Source organism: Melanotaenia boesemani, chromosome 7, assembly GCF_017639745.1.
Source record: "Melanotaenia boesemani isolate fMelBoe1 chromosome 7, fMelBoe1.pri, whole genome shotgun sequence".
NCBI classification, from domain to species: domain Eukaryota; kingdom Metazoa; phylum Chordata; class Actinopteri; order Atheriniformes; family Melanotaeniidae; genus Melanotaenia; species Melanotaenia boesemani.
The window spans coordinates 2798657-2821240 of record NC_055688.1 but is presented as its reverse complement, the minus strand read 5'-3'; the positions used below and the strand labels follow the sequence as shown (position 1 = coordinate 2821240).

Here is a 22584-nt window from a genome sequence, read left to right as displayed (position 1 = left end):
CAGACAGGGGGAAAGACCAACCACCCAGCTATTTTACTTTCTACCTTCTATAAAAGATACCATTGCAGGTAAAAGAAATATAATTACAACAAGCAACATCTAAGGTGACATATTTATGTTTTTCCAAGTTTTGATTTTATATATGGAGGAAATACAGATTTATCATCTGTCCACTCAGTTGTACATCATGCATCACAAGCTATATTTCAACTTAAATGCAATGTCAATTACCACCAATGTTGTTCTTGAAAATAATTCATTTGCTATAATGCTTTGGCAGGAAGGAGATGATGCTGATGAAGCTGAGGGACCACCACCTCCCAGAGCTCAGGGGAAAAAAGCAAAGGAAAAGAGTGTCAGAAATGTTTGGAAAGCTAAGGATAACCAGTCTGAGGAAGACCTGCCTCCTTTCTTAGGAGAAAGCAAAATGAATGTTAAGGGAACAGACCTAAAAGATTTCTTCATGCATCTTTTCACCCAGGATATGATTGATGACACTGTATACAATACAAACCTGTACATTGTCCAGAAAGGAAAAGACAAGCTGGCATTGACCTCAGAGAAGTTCAAAACATTTCTTGGAATTAATATGGTAATGTCATATGTCAGATACCCAAGATCCATAATGTACTGGTCATCACAGAGAGGCCTTCGTCTTGATCTGATAGCCGATGCAATGCCATTGAACAGATTCAAGCAAATTCTAAGATACATGCATTTTGTTGACAACTACTCACCCCAAAAATGCTGACAGGTTTGTCAAAATAGAGAAGCCTACAGGCTCTTTCAACATAATACCATATTAAAACTGCATAACTAAATTAAAACTATACCTACATAACTACCATGTTATTACATTGATGTTTTTTACAATACAAAATGCATGAAGTACACTTGAGTGGACAGATAAAGGCATCTTTATAGAATAAAGATAGAAAAAGAGTTTTTTTTTTAAACATTTTTTTACACTCCTAAAGATGTATAAAAACACTTGAAAAAAATCTTGACAAATCTTATCATAAAACATGCATGAAAGGGTTAAGATATTTTCTGTCCACAGAATTCTGCAAGCTCCATTGTAAAAGGTAATGCACTCTGGGTGGTCCAGTGTGTTCACTGTCATCAGAACAACTGAGAATGACAGGACACACACACTGAGAGAAACTAGAACTCAGTGATTCTGTAGGAAACAACCACTTTTACAAAAAAAAGATAGAGAAACAGCCATATTAAAGAGATGAATGTAAATAGTTCATACAGTCACTCCCTCTACATCAGGGGTCTCAAACTCAACTTATCTGGGGGCCGCTGGAGGTAAAGTCTTCGAGTATTCCAAAAAAAAAACAAAACTGATCCAATCCTCTCAATCTTTACTAATAACAAATTAGAACAGGCAGAACATGAAAGGTTCTTTGGAACATAAGCTTCTCTTACTTCCTCCTTGCTGCCAGAGACCTGGGAGCGCTTCCTCTTACACAGCTGAGCCACGTTTGGCTTAAAGGAGGAAGCAACGGAGACCCTCAGTAAGGCTTGAAGAGGCTCATTTGTAAGTCTGGACCTGAACTTTGGACTTAATAAAGTTCATTGTGGAGAAGAGCTTTTCACACAGATAGGTGCGTCCAAAAAGGCTCATGATCTGCTTGAACATCGTTGAAAGCTCAGGGAAAGTGTGGGGGCAACTCTCTCAAAAATTGTCAGAATTGAGGATCGAAGGAGAAAGGGTCAGCAAAAAATTTGAAATATGACTATATGTGTCTTGAAGTCTGCAAACCTGTGATCAAATTCTTCCTGTAGCTTTATAATGGTATCAGCATGCTTATCACTGAATGGTATGCCTGAATCCAGGACTGCCTTGCATGCTGGGAAATGGCAGAGGTTTGTCTGGGAAAGCTGGGCCTTTCGTAACACAAGTTTTGTGGAGAATGCTCTGACATTGTTATATGCAGCACTGACAAGCTGGCCCTGGCCTTGTAACTTCTTGTTCAGTAAATTTTGTTCCTGTGTGATGTCAACAAGAAAAGCTAAGGCCATTAGCCATGTGTGATCATTTAGTACAGGAGCAGTCATCCCATCCTTCTCCATGAAGGCTTTCACTATTGCTCTCAACTCAAAAAACCTCTTCAAGACATTCGCCCTGGCAAGCCAACGTACCTCAGTGAAGTAGAGCACATCCTGATGCTGATTATATTCCTTCTAGAAGGCGCTGAACTGCCTGTGCTTTAAGCCCCTGGCTCTTATATGGTTGACGCATTTCACAACTTCAGACATAACATTGTCAAACTTCAGGCATTTGCTGCAAAGGGCCTGCTGAAGGATAATGCAGTGTAGAGTGATGGCCTCTTCCACACCCTCCTCTTCCAGTTTTCTTTGAACAAGTGTCACCCATCCATTTCTCCTCCCTGTCATTGATGTCATTGATTGATCCGTCGGTTTGTTATTCCAGCAAAACTCTTCCATAGTAAGCCGGCATTGACCATGGCATCAAACAGCTGGCAGACTATGTCCTGACTGGTGGTCTGGCCATCCACTGAAATCACTGTGAGCAACTCCTCAATCACTTCAAATTTGTCAACACCATGGACATATATTGCGAGCTGCACAGTGTCAGTGACGTCTGTGCTCTCATCAAAAGCAACTGAGTATCAATGGCAATGTTTAGGTTTTTCACGCAGTTGATCATAAATGTTACCGGACAGGTCAGAAATGCTCTCTGCCACTGTGTTGGCCAAAAGGCTGATGTTGCTAAACTGACCATTTTCCAGACAGACTAAACTTGCAGCCTGGAACATGCACTGTTTGATAAACTTGCCATCTTTGAATGGTTTTCCCAACCAAGTGTGGCAAGGTGGCAAGGCCATAGCGGTTTAGATTTAAACTCAGCAGAGAAAATGACGACAACGCCAACTGGATACCCCAGTAAAAAAACAAAGGCTTGAACAATGCACCAGGGCAGACGGATTCACAATTTACAAAACAATAATTTTATTTACACATAATTAGTAAAAAAAACGCATCATAACTAAAATAACTCTTACAGTTAGGTCTCCTTTTACTGTATACCCAAGCAGCAAGTGGGTGGTCTGACTGGGAGTTGCAACCTTGAACACTGAGGGTTAACACATGCAAAAACACAAACCACAAAACATAGAGCCCTCCCAATAAATAAAAGAAAATAAAACACGGTCTGCAACTCCAGGTAATAATCTGTAGTGACACACCCACTACCCCAGGACACGGTCAGGACCAACTGTTTGACTGTGTAAAATAAAAACAGAAAAAGGCAGGAACAAAACAGCAGTGTCCTCCTCTGCCAGAACGTGATGCGCCCCAGTTCGCGCTCGTTTGTCGGCCTACAGGGACACACATTTACAAATCCAGGTTACCGATGTCAATACTCACGGATCACTCTTAGTGGAACCAGATTCTTACCCATATATATCGTTTTCCACAGGAGGAGGGATTAAGCAGACACTCTACTGCCAACAATCTTCCCCTTACTTGGCTGCCAAATGACTCCTGCGGTTAACCTGCCCAGGGTAACACCAACCTGATCAGTTGTCCACCCAGCAGCAAAAAGTCCAAAGTGAGCATAAAACTGCCAGTACCTAACAGAGATGGAAGTGACAAAGTACTCACAGTGTCCGCAGCTAACGCTCAGCCACCTCTGCCATGACGGCTAGAGGTCCACCAGGGCCATCCAGAACCGAGGGAATGCACACCGACCAGCAAGCTCTTGCTAAATATACAGGCCCTCAGCTCCGCCCCCCAATCACTGCAATAGATTGCACCTGGAAAGTGCAATTTAGAAGAGGGGACAAGGTGAAAATGTTTTCCACCACATTCACAATCATCTCACTCACCACGTAGCTAGCTTCGACTGATGCATCATTCTCTTTCTTGCTTTCTTGAAAAAAAGTTTGTCTCAGTAGACTCTCTCATCTCCATGGTATTTTTTAGTAATGACGTCTGATGTTGTACTCCTTGTGTACCGCAACTTTCTCTGTGCATATTAGACACCTCAGGATGCCCCTGTGCTCTACAAAAAAATATTACGTCTCCCACCTCTCCTGAAATTGTCTGTGCTCATTGCCAACCTTTCTTTTCACAGCAGGTTTTGAATGAGACATGACTGTGGCTGAGTGACAAAAAATCGTAGGCTACTTGCACTGGGTGGCAGGATATATTTTCCCTCCACCCTGTGACACTCCCGAAACACATTTGTAATGACCAACATTGCTAATTCATCTTGTTGTCAGTAGCCCACAGGTGTTAACAAAATATAAAACACCGAAGGCAACGAATCACACAGTATACGTGAGAAAAAACGAGGAGGCCGCACTAACACTAAGCTTTGATTTCAAAGTCGGGGGCCACAAAATAGTGGTCCACAGGCCTGAGACCCCTGCACTACATCATCCATAACTGAAAAAATCTAACTCATACTGACAAGTCATATAATGGTTTCAAACTTTATTTTCATTATAACTTTTACAGAACAAAGCACCAGGTTGTCACATTTTCCTTTATTCCTAATCTGAATATCTTCAGCTATGGCAAATTGTTTGATAGTGGAAGGTTTGGTAAAGCCAGACCTTTGTTACAGTCTTATTACTCATAACCAATTAGAGATTTTTAACCCTTGAAAAAATTACCCATCTTCATATCTGACCTCAGAAAATATTTAATGTCAAGAAATTATATTCAACAGCATACTTGCACAATCATATGTGTGTGTGTTTCATGACTACTGTGTGAAACAGTTGGTGTTAATATCGTGTGTCAAGAAATTAGCCTATTTTAGCTAATAATAGCTGGCTAATAATGCACACTGTATGTGTGTCTGTCATTCATAAATATTTTTGTAAAAAATAGTTATTATCATGTATCAAGAAATTAGCCTATGTTAAAATTAGCTAAAACTAGTGAGCTAACTTAGCAAGCTAACATTAAATTACAAACTGATCATTTATCAACACATTAGCCCACTTCAAAGTTATTTAAAACTAGGAAATAACTAAGCTAGCTAAAATTAAAGAATGCACTGTTTGTGGCTGTTTATTAATGACCTCTATGTGAAGGAGTGGCTATCATGTCTGTTAGATGGCCCATCTGCTTTCTCATTGTCAGCACAGGTAGCTTGCTAAGCTAGCTAACAAAGTATGATATGTGTAACTATCTATTATTTATGACTCCTATTTGAAAGAGTAGGTATTAGCATACTTTAAAATTAGCTAGCTGCGATCTATGTAACTATCTAACATTAAGTATGAACTTTCTGTGTCTGTCATTAAAGACTACAGGCTGAAATAGTGGGTGCTATCATCAATTAAGAAATGAAGTGAAACTGAATGAAAATGAAAACTACTTTATCAATTCTATATTCAATTCTAGAGGGAAACTGCAATTTAGCCTTCTTTATTTACATTCTAATCAATATGATTGATTGCCATTCAAAGTATTCTCTTTCTAAAGCTGCCTTATCCAGGGACTCATGGTCGCTGGGACTGAAATGGTCCCAAGGGAGCTGGATGGAAAACTGAGTGACCGGACAATGATTATCGTGGTGTCTTAGAACAGTTTAAGGATGGGACAATTCCAGAAGACATGAAAATAGTCTGCCAAACAAAACATTATCCCTGCTAATTGTAAACTGGTCTATCTGGACTTTGGTTGTGGTGCTAAAGGAAAACTAACATAGTTTTTTTAAAGGAAATTGGTTGCACTTTACACCTGGACATTCTCGATAAATACCAGTAGTATTAACCAGGTAATATCCTAGCATTAACACTGGAAACAATAATAGACAAACTGAAGACATATTACCTGTTTTTGTGTTATTCCATGGTAATAATGACATTACAGCAGACATTGCCATGTAAAACCATAACATATAGAGAGAACATCAGTAGTTTCTATGTAATAACCAGGAATCAGGGCTGCCAAGTGACATATTACCTGTTTTTGTGTTATTCCATGCTAATAATGACATTACAGCAGACATTGCCATGTAAAACCATAACATATAGAGAGAACATCAGTAGTTTCTATGTAATAACCAGGAATCAGGGCTGCCAAGTGACATAGTACCTGTTTTTATGTTATTCCATGCTAATAATGACATTACAGCAGACAATGCCTTGTTAAACAATAAGATGGAAACAACATCAGTAGTAACTAGGATCTCTAAAGCACTTGAGTATGTACTCCTGTAACTGGATGAAGCAGAAACTCTGGTGATTGACTTGATAATGTATATACAAAGTTAGGCCTCCAGTGGTCACTCAGAATGGTACTTGCAGTCTGAAAAATTTCTGTATTAAGCAGAAGTCCTTCATCATTCAGTGTGCAAGCAAATTTTAACGTCCTAACAGTCCTTATTAGTCCTTAATAGTCCTTAATAGTCCTTAACAGTCCTACAATCCCCAGCGTCTTCTTGTCTGAGTTGTAACAAGTTGCCCTCCTACAAACTGCAGTAGAAACAAGGACAAAACAAGGATTACATAAATGGCAGCTATCGGAACAACAGCCTTGCAGTTATGAAGATTAGATTAAAAATGGACAACCCTTATTCAGGCGTAGCACCAGTCCCACTTAACTCTGATCTATATTCAGTTAACATATGTTATAACACTGTCAGAAGAGCCCTGGCCGCTCGGTTTGTGTTTTTGTCTTCTTTTCCATCATGACTGAGGCTTTGAACTGTATTTGTTTAAATAAAATTTGGTGTCTCCAAATAATGGCTAAATTTCACAAAGAATGTAACATTGCATGTTCTACCCGTGTATGCGTGGGTTCTCCAGGTACTCCGGCTTCCTCCCACCATCCAAAGACATGCATGTTACACTGATAAAAATATGGGGCTTGATCTACTTAAAAAAAGTAAGGCAACTTTTTGCATCATTTTATCTTGTAGATCATACAAGAGAAGTCTTTGTTTGTACAACATTAATTTTACAAGTAAAGTCAACTTACTTTTGCAAACGTAGGCAACTCATTTGTGATAAGTTGCCTTCACCTGCAAAAGTAACTCGTCTTTACTTGTAAAAGTAAGTTGACTGTATTTGCAAAAGTAAGTTGACTTTTTTAGCAAAAGTGAGTTAACTTTACTTACAAATGTAAGTTAACCTGACTTGCAAAATGAATGTTGTAATTACAAAGACAACCTTTGTTCATATATGTGACAAAATGATGCAAAAAGTTGCCTTACTATTTATCAGTAGAGAAAACACTGTATACCTTTGTCATCGTGAGTTACTTAAATCAAGAGTGAGATATCTGTTTGGTCAATTTATCCAAAGTAGAAATTGATATTTTTGCCTCATGCTACTACAAAAATGATATACCACAAAAAAATTAAGAAGATAAATTCCCTGGTACAAATTGTGTGAGATGGAGCACGAGATGGAGAGTCCAAGGATCAACACAATCAAGAGGTTCTAAGTCACCAAAATTGACATTTTTATTTTCTCGCAAAACTCATGTCATACATGTAATGCCACTGCAATGGGCAATAACTGAGTGTACTGTGTAGAGCTGCAACTATTAGTGGTTTTATTACTAAGTTGCTAATTACTATATTCACTGATTTTAAAAGGGATTTTTAATCAATTAATCTTTAAAACAATACATTTTGAGTTGAATCTTTGGCTTTGGGAAACATTTTACAATTTTGTCACAATAAAAAACAATTAATTGCAAGAACGACATTTTTAGTTGCAGCTCTAATACTGTATACTCTGCAACAATGCCCACATTATTCAAACATCTATTCAACTTCATAAAAATGCTTGTTTTCCTTGTTAAACAATAGTTCCAGGTGTGTGGTAACAATTTAGTTTACTTTATGGCATGGAACGCACAATATGACAAAAACACTTTGATAGGAACATAAGACCATAAACTCCATCATCTGACAACATAGAAACACTTGAGACGAAAGTGGCAGGTGCGCCATAACACAATACCAATGACCCAAAACATAAATCATGGGTTTAGCATCTTATTGCTTACTGGTTTTTTAATGTTAAGAGAACTTCCAAACATATTCTAAAAAACAAACATCCAAACAAACATTCTGTCTATCCTGAGGAAGTATTTGAGCTTCATCCCTGCAATCAATAGTCTGACTTTAAAGGTTTTAACATCCATTCATGAATTTCCCTGCAAAGGGATTAATAAAGTATTTTTCATTTCATTTTCATTTCATCCTACTTTAATGATGGCTACATTTAAAATCTGACCAATAAATAACACAAGAAAATATAGGACTGAAAAGTCTAATTAAAAAAAAAAAATCTACCCAATATATTGATTTAACAAAAAAAAAAAAAAAAAAAAAAAAAAATCAAGCACCTCACAAATACAAAATATGAAACTTCACAGAATTTTCCTGTTGTATATCGGCCTCCTGTAGCAGTAACTCAAAAGTTCCTCAAGTATTTACCTCAAAAGTACTTCAGGTCGCTTATAATGATTTCTATTGGCCAAAATGATTTCCTTGTGCTGAGCTGAATTATATTAGCCATTTTCAGTGCAGAAGAATGATGGAACTTATACCATATAACAAATTTAAGGATATACAAGCTTCAAAGAATTGAAATGTAAACTAAGGAAGTGTGGTGGAAAACCTGAGAACATTTATTGTAAAACCCAACAACTTATCTTAGACAAGAGGGAGCTGACTCAAAACCTCTGTCTTCATGGTTTTTATGCATGTAAACTGACCTTGAGATCATGGACTTTGGAGGACACCTTTAGGTTGACATCCTCCAGCTCTAGGAAGATTTTTTGAAAAACCTCAAAAGTGTATTTTAGTTTGTTAGGGTACCTTAGGTCCAAGGCATAGATAAGGCCCATCAGGTAGGTACAAGCGAGTGCCACATCAGGGATACCAAAAAGGACTTCTGTTCCCTCAATGGCTATTCCAGCTTGCTTGGGGTGATCTTCATCTCTGGCTTTGCTGACCACGAAGATGTTGAGAACGTGTGTAGTCAGGGCCTCTTGGACAGTCGCAGCATCGTCATCATCAAAAACCTGTAAAATATTCCAGAAAGAATAAAACCCTCTTGTATTCTAATGTGAAAGATTCATACAGTAGAGCTCTATTACTCCCCTCGAGAAAGATCAGACTAATTTGATTTGGTTGCTTTGGTAATTTTATAGCTTTATAAGACTGTCAATGGGTATCACAGATTTAAATTCAATGAAATTGAAGGCCATTTGAAGCCAATATAAGACCTACTGGCGAAATTGTCCCATTCAATTTGATTTAAAAACTGATTTTATTCCATTTTCTTTACCTTGTAGTCCTTGATTAGTTCTTCTGTCTTTTCTCCAAGGTAGAGACTGAGACCTCTGATCACAGCCTCTCTTCTGCACTCAATACTGTTGTCCTATTAAAATGTAAAAAAAAACGAGATCATGCTAAGTAAAGATGTCAGAAAGCTAATACATATAATTATTTAACTGTTGTGTAAAAAGTACATGCCTCATTTAACATGTCAAGGGTCTCATCAAGTTTCTTCCCAACAGCGCCTCCCTTCCTTCTGTAGAGGCTCAGTAGTCTGGGCGTATATTGGTCCAACTTCCCCAGGAATGTGGACTGTAGTGGCTTCAGTGTGATCCTCCGGAATTCCTCCTCAATCTACAAAAAACAGTCAGACAAGCGATGGAGAAACATCATGAAAATTATAGAGACAGAGTAACAAAAACAGAACACCAAGGGTGCATTCACACCAGGAAAGTCTGGAGACTTCTCGATTAGTTCACACCTTTCTCTGCTTCAGTTTGTGTTCAAATTGTATGTACCCAAAACAGACCAAAGTGCCAGGTTAAACCACCTTAGGGCTGGGATATACTTCTACTTAAATGCCTCTATTGGAGAAGACGAATAAAATGTACAACATACCTGTGAAGCCTCAAACAGGGCAGGCCATCGAGCTTTGAAGCTAATCACAGCTGGTTTATTGAGGATTACATCATTTCGACGGAGAGAAAAGGTTTTCGCCATCTTCTCATTGATGATTTTGTTGTTGTCCTTCCTCTTGTACTCATAGAGAAGCTCTACTCTCTCCTTTTCAAGAGTTTCTTCAGTTTCGCTTTTAGGATGAGGTGGGAGATAGTTTACCTCTGACTTCTTAGCTCTTTTCAAGCTTTTACTTGGAGGTTCATCTGCAGTTGATATTCTATTCCGACAGTTTACATTTAGTTCTGGTAATCCAAGGTGCTTCACCTTTGCTCTGAAATTGCCAACCTTGTATTTCAGGCTGTTCTGCCATCCATATATTCCATTTGATGACACTGGGTCCCTTAAACAGGGGTGTTTCATGACCAGAGCCTCAGCAACCTTCTCCCTTTGTGCTCGTGAAGGATAAGCAGTGTAGACAAAGATGCTGTCTGCAAGTTTGTCTAGAATGTTGGGTTTTACTGATGGATTGCTGAGCAAGGTTCCGTCCTTTCTGTAAGCTTCATTTGCAGCTTGTAGAATGAGCTCTGTGTCAAAGGAGAAGGTAGGTATGTCAAACTGAGCTGGCCAAGGTGAAGAACGAAGAGAAGAGGTTCTCTCTGGAGAAGACTGAATTATGGTCTCCGGAGAAGACAGAAGTATGGTATCACTGGATGGATGGGAGGAACTGGAACGGACATCTTCTGACTCAGGGCAACTACTATCAAAGCTCTCCTGTAGTCCTTTAGCATTCAAAGAATCTTCAAGCGTCAGTGTGATCACTGGTGCAGTAAGAACCACCTTGATAGTGTCTTTGTCCTTTACTTCTTTAATTTCAAGAAGAGTAAAAAATTGACCATCATTCTGTTGAAATCAGGCATACAAACAATAAAATCACAACCTACAACAAAGACTAAAAGCTCTTATCTTAACCCTTGTGTTATGATCCGGCAGAGAATGGAGGAACATAAAGGCAGTATAGGTTGGTCGTGGTCAGAAGTCAAAGCAGCTAAGGTAAGTGTCGCTGGTGGCAGGTAAGTGACGCTAATGCTGTAGGTGACGTAGTTCCGGGGGAGACGGCAGATTCAAACTAGGCGCGCCCAAACATTTCTACTTTCATTCGATTGTATTTTGTGCCAACTTAATCAAAATATTCTTTAAAGTAGGACTATAGTGTCTTTAAAAGGTACACTCTGGAGCACAGCGGGGAGGATTTGGCCAGCCTGACAGATTTTATAGATCATTGTTACGACAGAATCGTCATGGGGAAACCAAGCTACACCTCCACCCCCTCCACCTCATCCAAGTCCAAGAGACAGCGAAATGAGGATTCACCTGGAGCTATTTCACCAACGGGGAACGACTCAACAGATGTTCTGATCTCCATAGATAAGAAAGTCAGTAGTTTTGATGCGCGTTTGAGTCTGGTAGAAATTCTCCACAAGGAGTTCCAGGCGCTACGTGAATCATTAGAATTCAGCCAGAAGCAGGTGGAAAGTCTGGCTGCAGAAAATGCCAGTCTCAGAGAGACGGTAAAATCCCTCACCGAGGGCTTGACCCGTCTCTCAGATGAAAATAAGAAGATTAAGGAAACGGTGATCGATCTGCAGGCGCGGAGCATGAGAGAGAACCTGGTATTTGCAGGGATTCCAGAGCAGACGGAGGAGGACCCCGAGATCACGGTGAAAAACTTCATCAAAACCCACCTGAAGCTTCCGGAGGAAACGGTGAAAAACATCTCCTTTCACAGAGTCCATCGGCTCGGCGGGAGGAAACCCGGGTCCAGCAGACCAAGACCCATAGTAGCGAAGTTCGTCAGCTTCAAACAGAAGGAGCAGGTGAAGAACCAGGGCCGCGAACTGAAGGGGACCAACTTCGGAGTAAACGACCAATATCCGAGAGAGATCCTGGACCGACGGAGAGTCCTGTTTCCCATCAGGAGGAAATCGATTGCCAACGGCGCTCGCGCTGTCATCGCGGTGGATAAACTGTTTATTAATGGACAACTGTACCGCGACCCGGACATCACTCCGTGGCTCTTCTGATCCCAGGTGCTGTAAGTCAATCTCTCCAAATGATCACTCTTAACTCGCCATTATAGATCACTGACAGTAGAACACACTGCTCGTCTCACCACAGCCTCTACACCTAGATCGATGTATTTTTTTCTGTTTTACCACTCTTCTCACTTTTCACTTTTCACTATCTTTCTATTTCACGTCTTCACTGTTAATTGTAATCCAGCTCGTAATATCAGCAGCGCACGCAACACCGTCAGGACGCACAGCCGCACCATACATGATACATATAAACACTCGCGTTTACTGTATGAGAGAACACGCATTAAGGTAGACTACATATACGGACATTTAACATACGGACAAACGCGCGCAATCAGGCTGCATGCAAACACGCGCGAACACGCAAGAGGGGTGCACAAAGACACACGCGTCAGTAACACGCATGAAGCATTCAACCGTTCACAATAACCATGTTAAAAATCGTCTGTTGGAATGTACATGGAGCCGGTTCCAGGGAGAAGAGGTTGAAGATCTTTAATAAATTACAGGAGCTGCAGGCTGACATTGTCTTACTACAAGAGACTCATTTAACAAACTCAACCATAGATCTTCTTAAAACAGCTCAGTTTCCTCATGTTTACTCAGCTTGTTACAATTCTAGGCAGAGAGGAGTAGCTACTCTTATTAATAAGAGACTAAATTTTGACGTAGATAGCACAGTAGTGGATCCGGAAGGCAGATTTCTGATAACTTTATTATCTATTTGTAATATCAAATTATGTATTACCAATGTGTACATCCCCAATGCAGATGATCCCTCCTTCTTCCACTCCCTGTTTGCTACACTCCAGAATTATTCAGATAACAGAATAGTGCTAGCTGGTGATTTTAATGTAGTCTTGACTGAACAAGATCACTGCAGCACATCAGGTAGTCATCGAGTCTGGCAGTCGTCAGAAACTATCAAACAGTACATGAAGGATTTTGGTCTTTGCGATGCTTGGCGCTCTCGCCATCCTAAACTAAGAGAATACACCTTCTTCTCTTCAGTTCACCACTCCTTCTCTAGAATAGATTATATTTTAAATAGTAACTCACTAATGGGCGACATTTCAGAGACTCAGATACATCCAATCAGCATCAGCGATCACGCACCAGTTTCATTCAGTCTGAGAAACAAAAATAATAAACCGATTGGTAAAAGCTGGAGATTTAACACCTCTTTATTGAAAGATCCTGAGTTTATTGATTATTTTAAAAAAGAATGGTCAATTTATATAGAAAAAAATGACATGCCTGAAACTTCAGCGTGTCTCCTTTGGGAAGCAGGAAAAGCAGTCATGCGAGGGAAAATAATTTCCTTCTCCTCACATAAGAAGAAGAAGGAAACAGCAAGAGTTTTAGAATTAGAACTCAGGATTAAATCATTGGAGGAGGCTTACCGCATTTCCCCCGAAGAGCACACAATGAATAATATAAGGAAAACTAAATTGCAGCTTAAAGAAATTATAGATAAAAAAACACAGTTTTTAGTGCAAAGACTTCGCTTGGAGAACTTTGAACATAGTGACAAATCTGGAAAGTTTTTAGCAAATCAACTAAAAACAAACAAGGAGAAAACAACAATCTCCTCTGTTAAAGATCAAGACGGAAACATCAGCCATGACCCAGACAAGATAAATGACACGTTTAGAAGCTTCTATAAAACATTATATGAATCACAGATTAATCCAACAGATGAACATATTGAACAATTTTTAAACAACATTAATCTACCAAAACTAAAAAATGAAAATAAAATGAATTTAGATGCACCTATTACTGTAGATGAACTCCACGAAGCTCTCCAACATATGCCCAACAATAAAGCCCCGGGTCCAGATGGTTACTCAGCAGAATTTTACAAGGAATTCTGGACAACGCTAGCTCCTACATTTTATAATATGTTGTTAGAAATACAGGAAAAACAAAAAAGACCGCAAAATATGAACTTAGCTAATATAACACTATTGCTAAAACCAGGCAAAGACCCCACACTTCCATCCAGTTACCGTCCCATATCTTTAATAAATGTAGACCTGAAAATAATTAGTAAAGCTCTTGCCAGAAGGATAGAAAAAATAACCCCTCTTATAATACATCCGGACCAGACAGGTTTTATAAAAGGTCGACATTCATCTAGTAACACGCGTAGGCTAATTAACCTCATAGATTACTCTACTTTACATAATCTAGAATCCACAATCATTTCTCTAGATGCAGAAAAAGCCTTCGACAGGGTAAACTGGAAGTTTCTATTTGCAACACTAGACAAATTTGGGTTTGGACCTGCTTTCATAGAGTGGATTAAAATATTATATAATAACCCAAATGCATGTGTGAAAACCAACGATCAAACTTCTCCAAGCTTCTGCTTACAGAGAGGCACCAGACAGGGCTGTCCACTCTCCCCCTCACTTTTTGCCATTTTCATAGAGCCGTTAGCAGCTGCTATTAGACAAAATATAGAAATTAAAGGAATCCAGGGCAAAAATATAGAACATAAAATAAGTCTTTATGCAGATGATGTATTACTCTTCCTTCAGAACTCACAAACATCACTCTCTGAGACAATCACACTTATTAATAAGTTCTCATCAATATCTGATTATTCTATTAACTGGTCTAAAACTACAGCCATGTCCATCAACTGTGACCTACAAAACATCCCTAATATCAAAATACAGACAGGAAACATTAGATATTTAGGTATAAATATTTCCCCCAGATTATCAGATTTAACAAAATTAAACTATGTTCAGCTACTAAAAACAATAGAAGATGATCTCTTACGGTGGAGGCGCTTACCCATCTCACTAATGGGGAGAGTTGCCACCATTAAGATGATGATTCTACCTAAAGTTAATTATTTATTTTCAATGATACCCACTAAACCCTCCACCAGTTGGTTTAAATCTCTGGACTCTTTCATATCTAAGTTTCTTTGGAAAAACAAGCCGTCACGTATCAGTCTTAAAACCTTACAGCAGACTAAAGATAGAGGAGGACTGGACCTACCAAACTTTAATCACTACTTTATAGCTAACAGGCTGCAGTACATCTCAAAGTGGCTCAAACCCAGTTATCTGGATGAGCCGTGGCTAGATGGGGAGCAGGCTTTGTGTGAGGACTTAGTCATCTCTGACCTGCCGTTCATCAGCTCAACCATTAAACCATATAAGTGCTTTAAAAGCCTTAACATCCGTTTTTCCTTAATGGCTTGGTGGGAATTATGTAAGATAACCAGATCTTCCCTCTTTCCATGTAGACTTACACCCATCTGGAACAACCCTGACATCCTGCAGAACAAAAAGATGATAAACTTCACTCAATGGAAGACTAAAGCAATACAACAGTTAGGACAGATAATAGAAAATGGAAACTTTGTATCTTTCAACACAATTGTCTCACAGTATGGAATCAACAGCAATAAATTCTTAGAGTACCACCAACTAAAATCAATTATATGTAAGAAGTATACCCCTGTACAGTTAGACTTGCAGCTTCCTGTCAGAATAGCAGAATTCTTGAATCTTAATACTCCAAAATTATTATCAAAAATATATAGATTACTTGCAAAGCTAGAAGACAGGATATCTCTCCCAACTTCAAAATGGGAAGATGATTTATCTAATAACTTTGATCAGAAAAGATGGTCACAAATATGTTTAAACACGTTTAAAATGACTCAGAATTCAAATATACAACTAATACAATTCAAAATTCTCCATAGAACTCATTATACAGGACACAGGATGTTCAGGATGGGCCTTTCACCATCAGATATCTGCCAGCACTGCTCTGAGAACACTTCTGATAGCTACATCCATGCGCTGTGGTCCTGCACACCTGTCCAAAGGTTCTGGATTAAGGTGTGTGAAGATCTCTCAAAATGGTTTAAAACCAGTTTTTCTGCAAACCCCACACTTTGCCTACTGGGCGACCTGGGTGACACTAACATAGGAATACACTCCATAAACTTGGTCCTCGCAGTCTTATGCATCGCAAAGAAAACTATTCTTGTGAACTGGAAAGATAAGAATAATTTGTCTATCCAGCAGTTTAGAAATCTCCTGTTAGATCACATCAGCATTGAGACAATGTCTGCCTCCTCCAGGAACCAATCAGATGACTTTCATTCCCTCTGGTCCCCTGTGACTGGCTACATCACCTAATGTAGGTGGAGGATTGCGGCTTCGCTGGGATGGGAGTGGATATGGGTGGGGGGTCACTGGTGGCTTCGGGTCTCCGGTTGTCTCCTGGGTGGGGATCTCGGCTGCTCCGCTGCTGGGTCGGCTGGGGGTTCCGGTCTGGGCGGGCGGCATTGGGTGGGCCCCGGGGTGGGGCTGCCTCGTGGCGGTGTGGGGTGGCTGCCGGGGTTCCTGGGTCGGTGTCCGTCGGCCCCTGGCCGGGTGGCCGGTCGGGCCTGGCTCGTGTCTCCTCGCCTCCTGGCTGGGGCTGTCCCCCCGCGGCGTGGGGTGGCGGGAGGATGGTGGTGGGGGGATGGTGTTTGTGTGTGTGTGTGTTGGGGGGGGGGGTGGTGTGTGGGTGGGAGAGGGGTGTGGGTGTGGGGGGATGGGTGGTGGAGGGATGGTGTGTGGGAGGGTGGGGTGTGTGGAGGTGGATGCGTGGTGTGTGGGAGGGGGGGTGGTGTGGGTGTGGGAGGATGAATGGTAGAGGGATGATGTATGTGTGGGAGGATGGGGTATGTATGGGAGAATGTATGGTGCAGGGATGGGGGAGTGTGTGGGAGGATGGATGGTGGAAGGATGGTGTGTGTGCGGGAGGATGGATGGTGTATGGGAGGGAGGATGGTGTGTGTGTGGGGGAGTGGTGTATGTTTGGGAGAGTGGGTGATGGAGGGGTGGTGTGTGTGTGTGGGAGGATGGGGTACGTGAAGGTGGATGTTTTGTGTAGGAGAGGGAGGACGGTGTATGTGTAGGAGAATGATGTATGTGTGGGAGGATGGGTAGTGGAAGGATGGTGTGTGTGTGTGTGTGTGGGAGGTGTGAAGGTGGATGAATGGTGTATGAGAGGGAGGATGGTGTATGTGTGGGAGGATGAGTGGTGGAGGGATGATGTGTGTGTGGGAGGATGGGGTAGGTGTGGGAGAGTGTATGGTGGAAGGATGGTGAGTGTGTGGGAGGAAGGATGGTGTGTGTGTGGAAGGATGGATGGTGGAAGGATGGTGTGTGTGTGTGGGAGGACAGAGTATGTGAGGGTTGAATGGTGTATGCGTGGGAGGATGAATGGAGGAGTGGAAGGAGAGTGTGTGTGTTTGTGTGTGTGTGTGTTGGTCTGGGGGGGGGCAGGACTGGTTCTCGGGGTGTGCGGCTGGGCGCTGGGGTGTGGGGCTGGCCTCTGGTGGTGGCCGTCTGGGCGGGCCGGGTCCCCCCGGGTGGCGTGCTGGCCCTCGGCCTGTGGGGGAGGGGGGTGTCCCTGCGCTCCTGGGCCCGGGCCCTCTGCCCCGTCTGTCCCGGGCGGCCGGTGCCCGGGGGGGTCGGGGACTGCTGGCCTCGGCCCGCCGGGGCCGGTGCCCTGTGTCCGCGGGGCGGCTCCTGCTGGGGTCTCCTGCTGCTGCCTTCCTGGGCGGGCGAGTGGTCGTCTCTGTGGACCGGTCGGGATCTGTTGCCTGCGGGGGGGCTGGTGGCCTGGGTCTCGGGACCGCTGGCCTGACTCTGGCCTCTGTTCAAGTGAGGTGGCATCTGCATGATCACTCTGCATGGTCACTCCTTCCTGAACGTCTCCACACAGTCTTTGCGTCGCCGTGTGGCCGAGTTCTCCAACACATCCACACAGGTTTCTCTGCGCGTGTTCTTGAATACAGCAGTTTCACCTATATCTATTATCATATTTTTTTTTCTTTTTTTTTATTATTTCTGTTCTTATTATTATTATTACTCTTACTCTTATTATTATTATTGTTACTATTATCAACTAGTTGTGTAATGATCTACTGGCTAGGATGATCTTAGCTATATATGTTGTAAGTAGTATGGATTACATGGTCTTCTGTATGATGTTTCAAGTCCCCACCCGCACTCCCCACACCCTTTCTGTCCCTCTCTCTCCCCTCCCTCTTCTCTCTACTTTCTTCTCTCTCTCTCTCTCTCTGTCCCCTCCGGTCGAGTCCAGCATTAAGAGTCTGATTTAACAAAGTTTCTCATGTCATCAAGAGGGACTTTATACATGTAGTATAAATCCCTGCTTGATAGAGTAAAATTGCCCAGCACCAGACGGCAGCCAGACAATCATTCTGTTTGTAACAATGCTGGACAAGACAGGTTAAAAAAAAAAAAAAAAAAAAAAAAGAAGTCAAAGCAGTGATAAATTCCACAAGGGCCAGAGTCAATATGGGTTGTGCTCTGGGACCACTCACCCATCAGAACACCTCCTTAAACACCACTTTATTTTATTATTTCACATTTTTAGACTAAATCTTTATACGTTTAGCCCCTCACTACTGACCGTCACTCAACTGAAAATGATCTGAAATACTCATGACATTGAATTGATGATACGTGAATAACTGAAAACATGTCAATATACTGTGTATTTAATTACCTAATCTTGAATGGGAATGTGATGCTTCAAAGTGACGAATCGCCTCTGCTCAAAAGTGTATGCTGCAAGAGGGAAGAAGTCTGTTAATTCCTGTTGCTTGAGGATTGTCACTTGTCTGGTGGATTCCAATTCAAAAGCACGAAGGTGCTCCCAATACCAGGAATGAAGACACTTGGAAGCAAATGCAAGCTGGCCACACACAATGAGGATGAGGTTTAGCTCAACAAAGTCTGGAAGTCCACCAGACACCAAATACAGGCTTATAGTGTCAGGTTGACTTGACTTTAGTGTCTTCAGTAAATTTTTAAGCACTGTGAATTGCATTTATACATTAAAACTTCAATGATGAAATGAAAGTACTGTACGTTGAGGTGATACTTTGATCTGTTTTTTAACAACAATACACATAATGCAGCAGTTGTTTAAATATAGGTGTGAATATCAATATTAAAAAAATGAAACATATAAAAGCTGATTTTTAAAAAGTTTTAAATCATGATTGTTTAACTAGTTTTATGAGACGTTGCATTTGTATTACAGTTCATGGGTTTTGCTCTGTAAAGCTTTCTAAAACAGGGCAGGAGGGCCAAATGCAGGAAGCAGGCCAAATTGGTTGAATTAGGTACATTCTGGCTTTATCTGCAGCTTTACATTGTTTCACTCGGTCCATCAAAGTCGAACAAAAACTCAGAGAGTTTATCTTGTTTCCACTTTAATGAAGTTAGTTCTGTGTGCTATAGTTATTAAGTTGAAAATGTGTAATCTAATAGACCTCTAAAGGTTAACTCCAGAAGATCAACTGAGTGAACATTTAACTCCTAAAAGTGAACAGCTCGTGTTCATTGCATGATCTATTTCAACGGCTTTGTCACACAATAATTCCTGGTGTATGACTTGGCTCACCTGCATCATTTTCCTCCTGTATCTTTACCAATGACGGTAAAATCTCTTGGTCCCATGCAGAAGGAAGGCTGTGGCTTCACTTCGCTACAATTCAAGTCAATGTGAGCGTCCCACTGTGCAGATTCAGCGCTGTTGTTCTGTTTCAAGCTGAAGAGCTGCGGATACTCGCGCTACAGACCCGCCGCAGTGCATGATGGGACCTGTAGTACAATTGGGGAGCAGCATTGTTCTGTGATTTCTCAAAATGAGAAATGCTACATGCGGCGTGTGAACGAGGTCGAAATGCGTGTGCCTCTCGCCCAATGTGAGAGAGTTGAGAGCCCCGAGTCTTAATAGCCACCCACCTGTGGCTGGACTCGCTCTGCCCGCTACTGTGGTTCAGTGGCTAGCAGGTTGACAGCCTACAGCCACACGGCTAACACTGCACAGGTATATTCTGCCGACCGGGCGTCATACGATTAATGTTGAGAGGAAACAAAACACCTCCCTGCCTACTTTAAGACACTTGTAAAAGACAGCTTAGAATTATATTTGAAGTCAGTAAAATTTAAAAAAAAATAAAATTTGCTAACATTACTTTCCAGTGATGTTAGCAGGAAGTCTTGTGAAGCCACTTTCTATACAAATCACATCAGGAGCCTCGGTTATCTTAATTATGCATTTATAAAACAATATAAAAACCTAAAAAACTGTAGTACTCAACCACCTATATCATTAAAAATAAGTAATTCTTACCTCCCCGCTCTCTCGGACCGCTGCCTTAACGGTTGGCGCGAAATACCCAGAATGCACCACACGGGCGCAGTGAAGTAAATACAACAAGCAAATTCTTTGTTGAGTAGGTCTGCATAAGAAAATTTGTTGAGCCACTGACATACATCTTGTTCAGGACAAAAATCAAAATGACTTGTTTTTTGAACCAATGTAAACTAATTCACAACTTGATATGTTCATGTCAAGGGACCAACATTGTTTTGTATTGTTATAATCACAGGCTTTATTGTGTCACAACTACATAATCTTAGACTTACTTTTTTCAGTGTAGGTTAACTGATTACTCTAAATTCTCCCTAGGAGTGAACACGAAAGATTGTTGGTCTCTGTGTCTGTCTCTCTGTGTTGGCCCTGCGATAGACTGGAGACCTGTCCAGGTCTACCTGTCCAGGTCTACCTGCCTCTCACCTGCTAATTGCTGGGATAGACTCCAGCTTCCCCACGACCCAGAAATGCACTAAGCGGTTAGGAAAATGAATGAATGAATGTTACATTGTTATGAACCTGATTATCATTCACTCCAGCATAAAATGCAAATCAATAGTAAAAATAATTAAAATAATTGAAAGAGATGTTAGGAAAGTAAAATAAAGTTTAGATCCTTCTCAAACACAAATTTAAAAGAAATGAAATCTGTGATTTCAAACTCTACCAAACATTTAATTTGTCACTGAAAGGGCCGTTGCATAAGCAGTTATGATCTGAATGTAAACAAAGTATGTGGAAAAGTTTGTCTCTCACAACCTCTTTAAGCAGTCAGGTGGATCATCTGGGCGTTGAGCTGGTGAGGGGACAATGAGAACACACCTCAGTGGATGAAGACCACCTCATGGTACAGCTGCTGGACCCGACATTCTTCATGCCCCACCGAAAACAACACAAGGGACATTTCATCAAATCAAATAAATCAAATTTGATTTATAGAGCACTTTTCATGCACAGAGCAACACAAAATGCTGTAGATAACAGAAACAAATTATGTATATTGAAAACAAAATTTAAAAGCCTTCAAACATAAAAAAAGAAGGCACACCTCATAATAGTTCACACACACATAATCGCACACAAACTCACACACACAAAGCTAGCGGTGACACGGTCGGAGACCGTAGTACCAGGAACTGGACCCAAATGCAGAGACACTCGGAGAGACGAGGTAAGAGATGCAAATGTTATTTATTACAATGAATGTGCGAGGAAAGGTCCAGGTCCGGTAGATCCTTCTGTGAAGGGACAGAGGGTTAGTGTGGGTCTGACAAAGAGCCTGATGGTGTCCGTTGTGGCCGCGGCTTACTGAAGTCCAGCGAGGGGCGAGAGATGGAGGGAGCTGTCAGGAGTTGGTTTCCGGAGGTGGTGAGAGTGTTCGGTTGCAGGCAGGGCGAGCAGGCTGGCAGTTGGCTTGGCAAGCAACTTGCTAGGATCCTGGGTGCTGTGGTTAACCGAGGGATCGAGATCATGGGCTGAGGAACACAGATATCAAAGTGAGTCGTACTGAGAACAAGACACAACACAAGAATTGGAGAATGGCCTGGTTACCACGCAGTAAAGTGTGACAATCTGGCGAAGACTGGAGCTCCTGCTTGCCCCTAAATAGCAGGGAGTAGAGTCAGGTAACGAGCCTGCTGATGAGCTGCAGGTGGTAGTAATTGTGGCTCCAGACTCCGCCCTCAGTCCCCATGGTAACCTGCTCACCCTGACCTGCAAACTCAGACACACACCAAAACATGACAAGCGGGCTAATGGGCTAACTGCTTTTAGCTTACAAACGTTTCACACAGTGTATTATTCTATTTCCATGTTATTGTTTTCTATGGAGATGTCTGCTGTCATGTAATGAAATAATGTTACGATGAAATAAAATGGAACCATTCAATGGATAATTTGTGGTTATCACATAGAAACTGTCCAAATAATAATGAGGTACTAATGACATTATGTCACCATAATTACTCCATTATTTAAGTATGTATTGATATTAGTAGACGTTTCCAGGCAGCTACCAGGTAATATTACCATAGTACTATCAAATAATTACACTTTCTTGTTAATTTTGTTTCCCTCCTATTGCTGTAGGTTATAGGCAGGCTATTACCCTTTAACTTCAGTTTTTGTATATTGTTATTCCCAGTGTTACTACTAGGATATTACCAGGTTAATACTACTGGTAATTATGGAGTATTACCAGGTTATTTCTTATATATTACAGTAAAATTACCACACCATTACCATACTATTACCATATAATTACCGAGCTGTAATGTAAAGTTTTCTCTGAAACAGTGGTAGTAAAAGTATGAAGTCTTAATATATTAATCCTGTTTACCGGAGTAATTTCCCCAT

At 41.2% G+C, this 22584-nt stretch overlaps 1 protein-coding gene across 1 annotated transcript; it reads right to left on the bottom strand.

The window, feature by feature from the left end:
• Positions 1-8702: 8702 nt before the first annotated feature.
• Positions 8703-22584, bottom strand: LOC121643508. Its single transcript, XM_041990956.1, has 6 exons — positions 22568-22584; positions 21539-21735; positions 9908-10770; positions 9488-9643; positions 9300-9392; positions 8703-9033 (listed from the first exon to the last, which is right to left on the bottom strand). The coding sequence occupies exons 1-6, from the start codon at positions 22582-22584 to the stop codon at positions 8707-8709; spliced, it is 1653 nt and encodes a 550-aa protein (XP_041846890.1). The 3' UTR covers positions 8703-8706.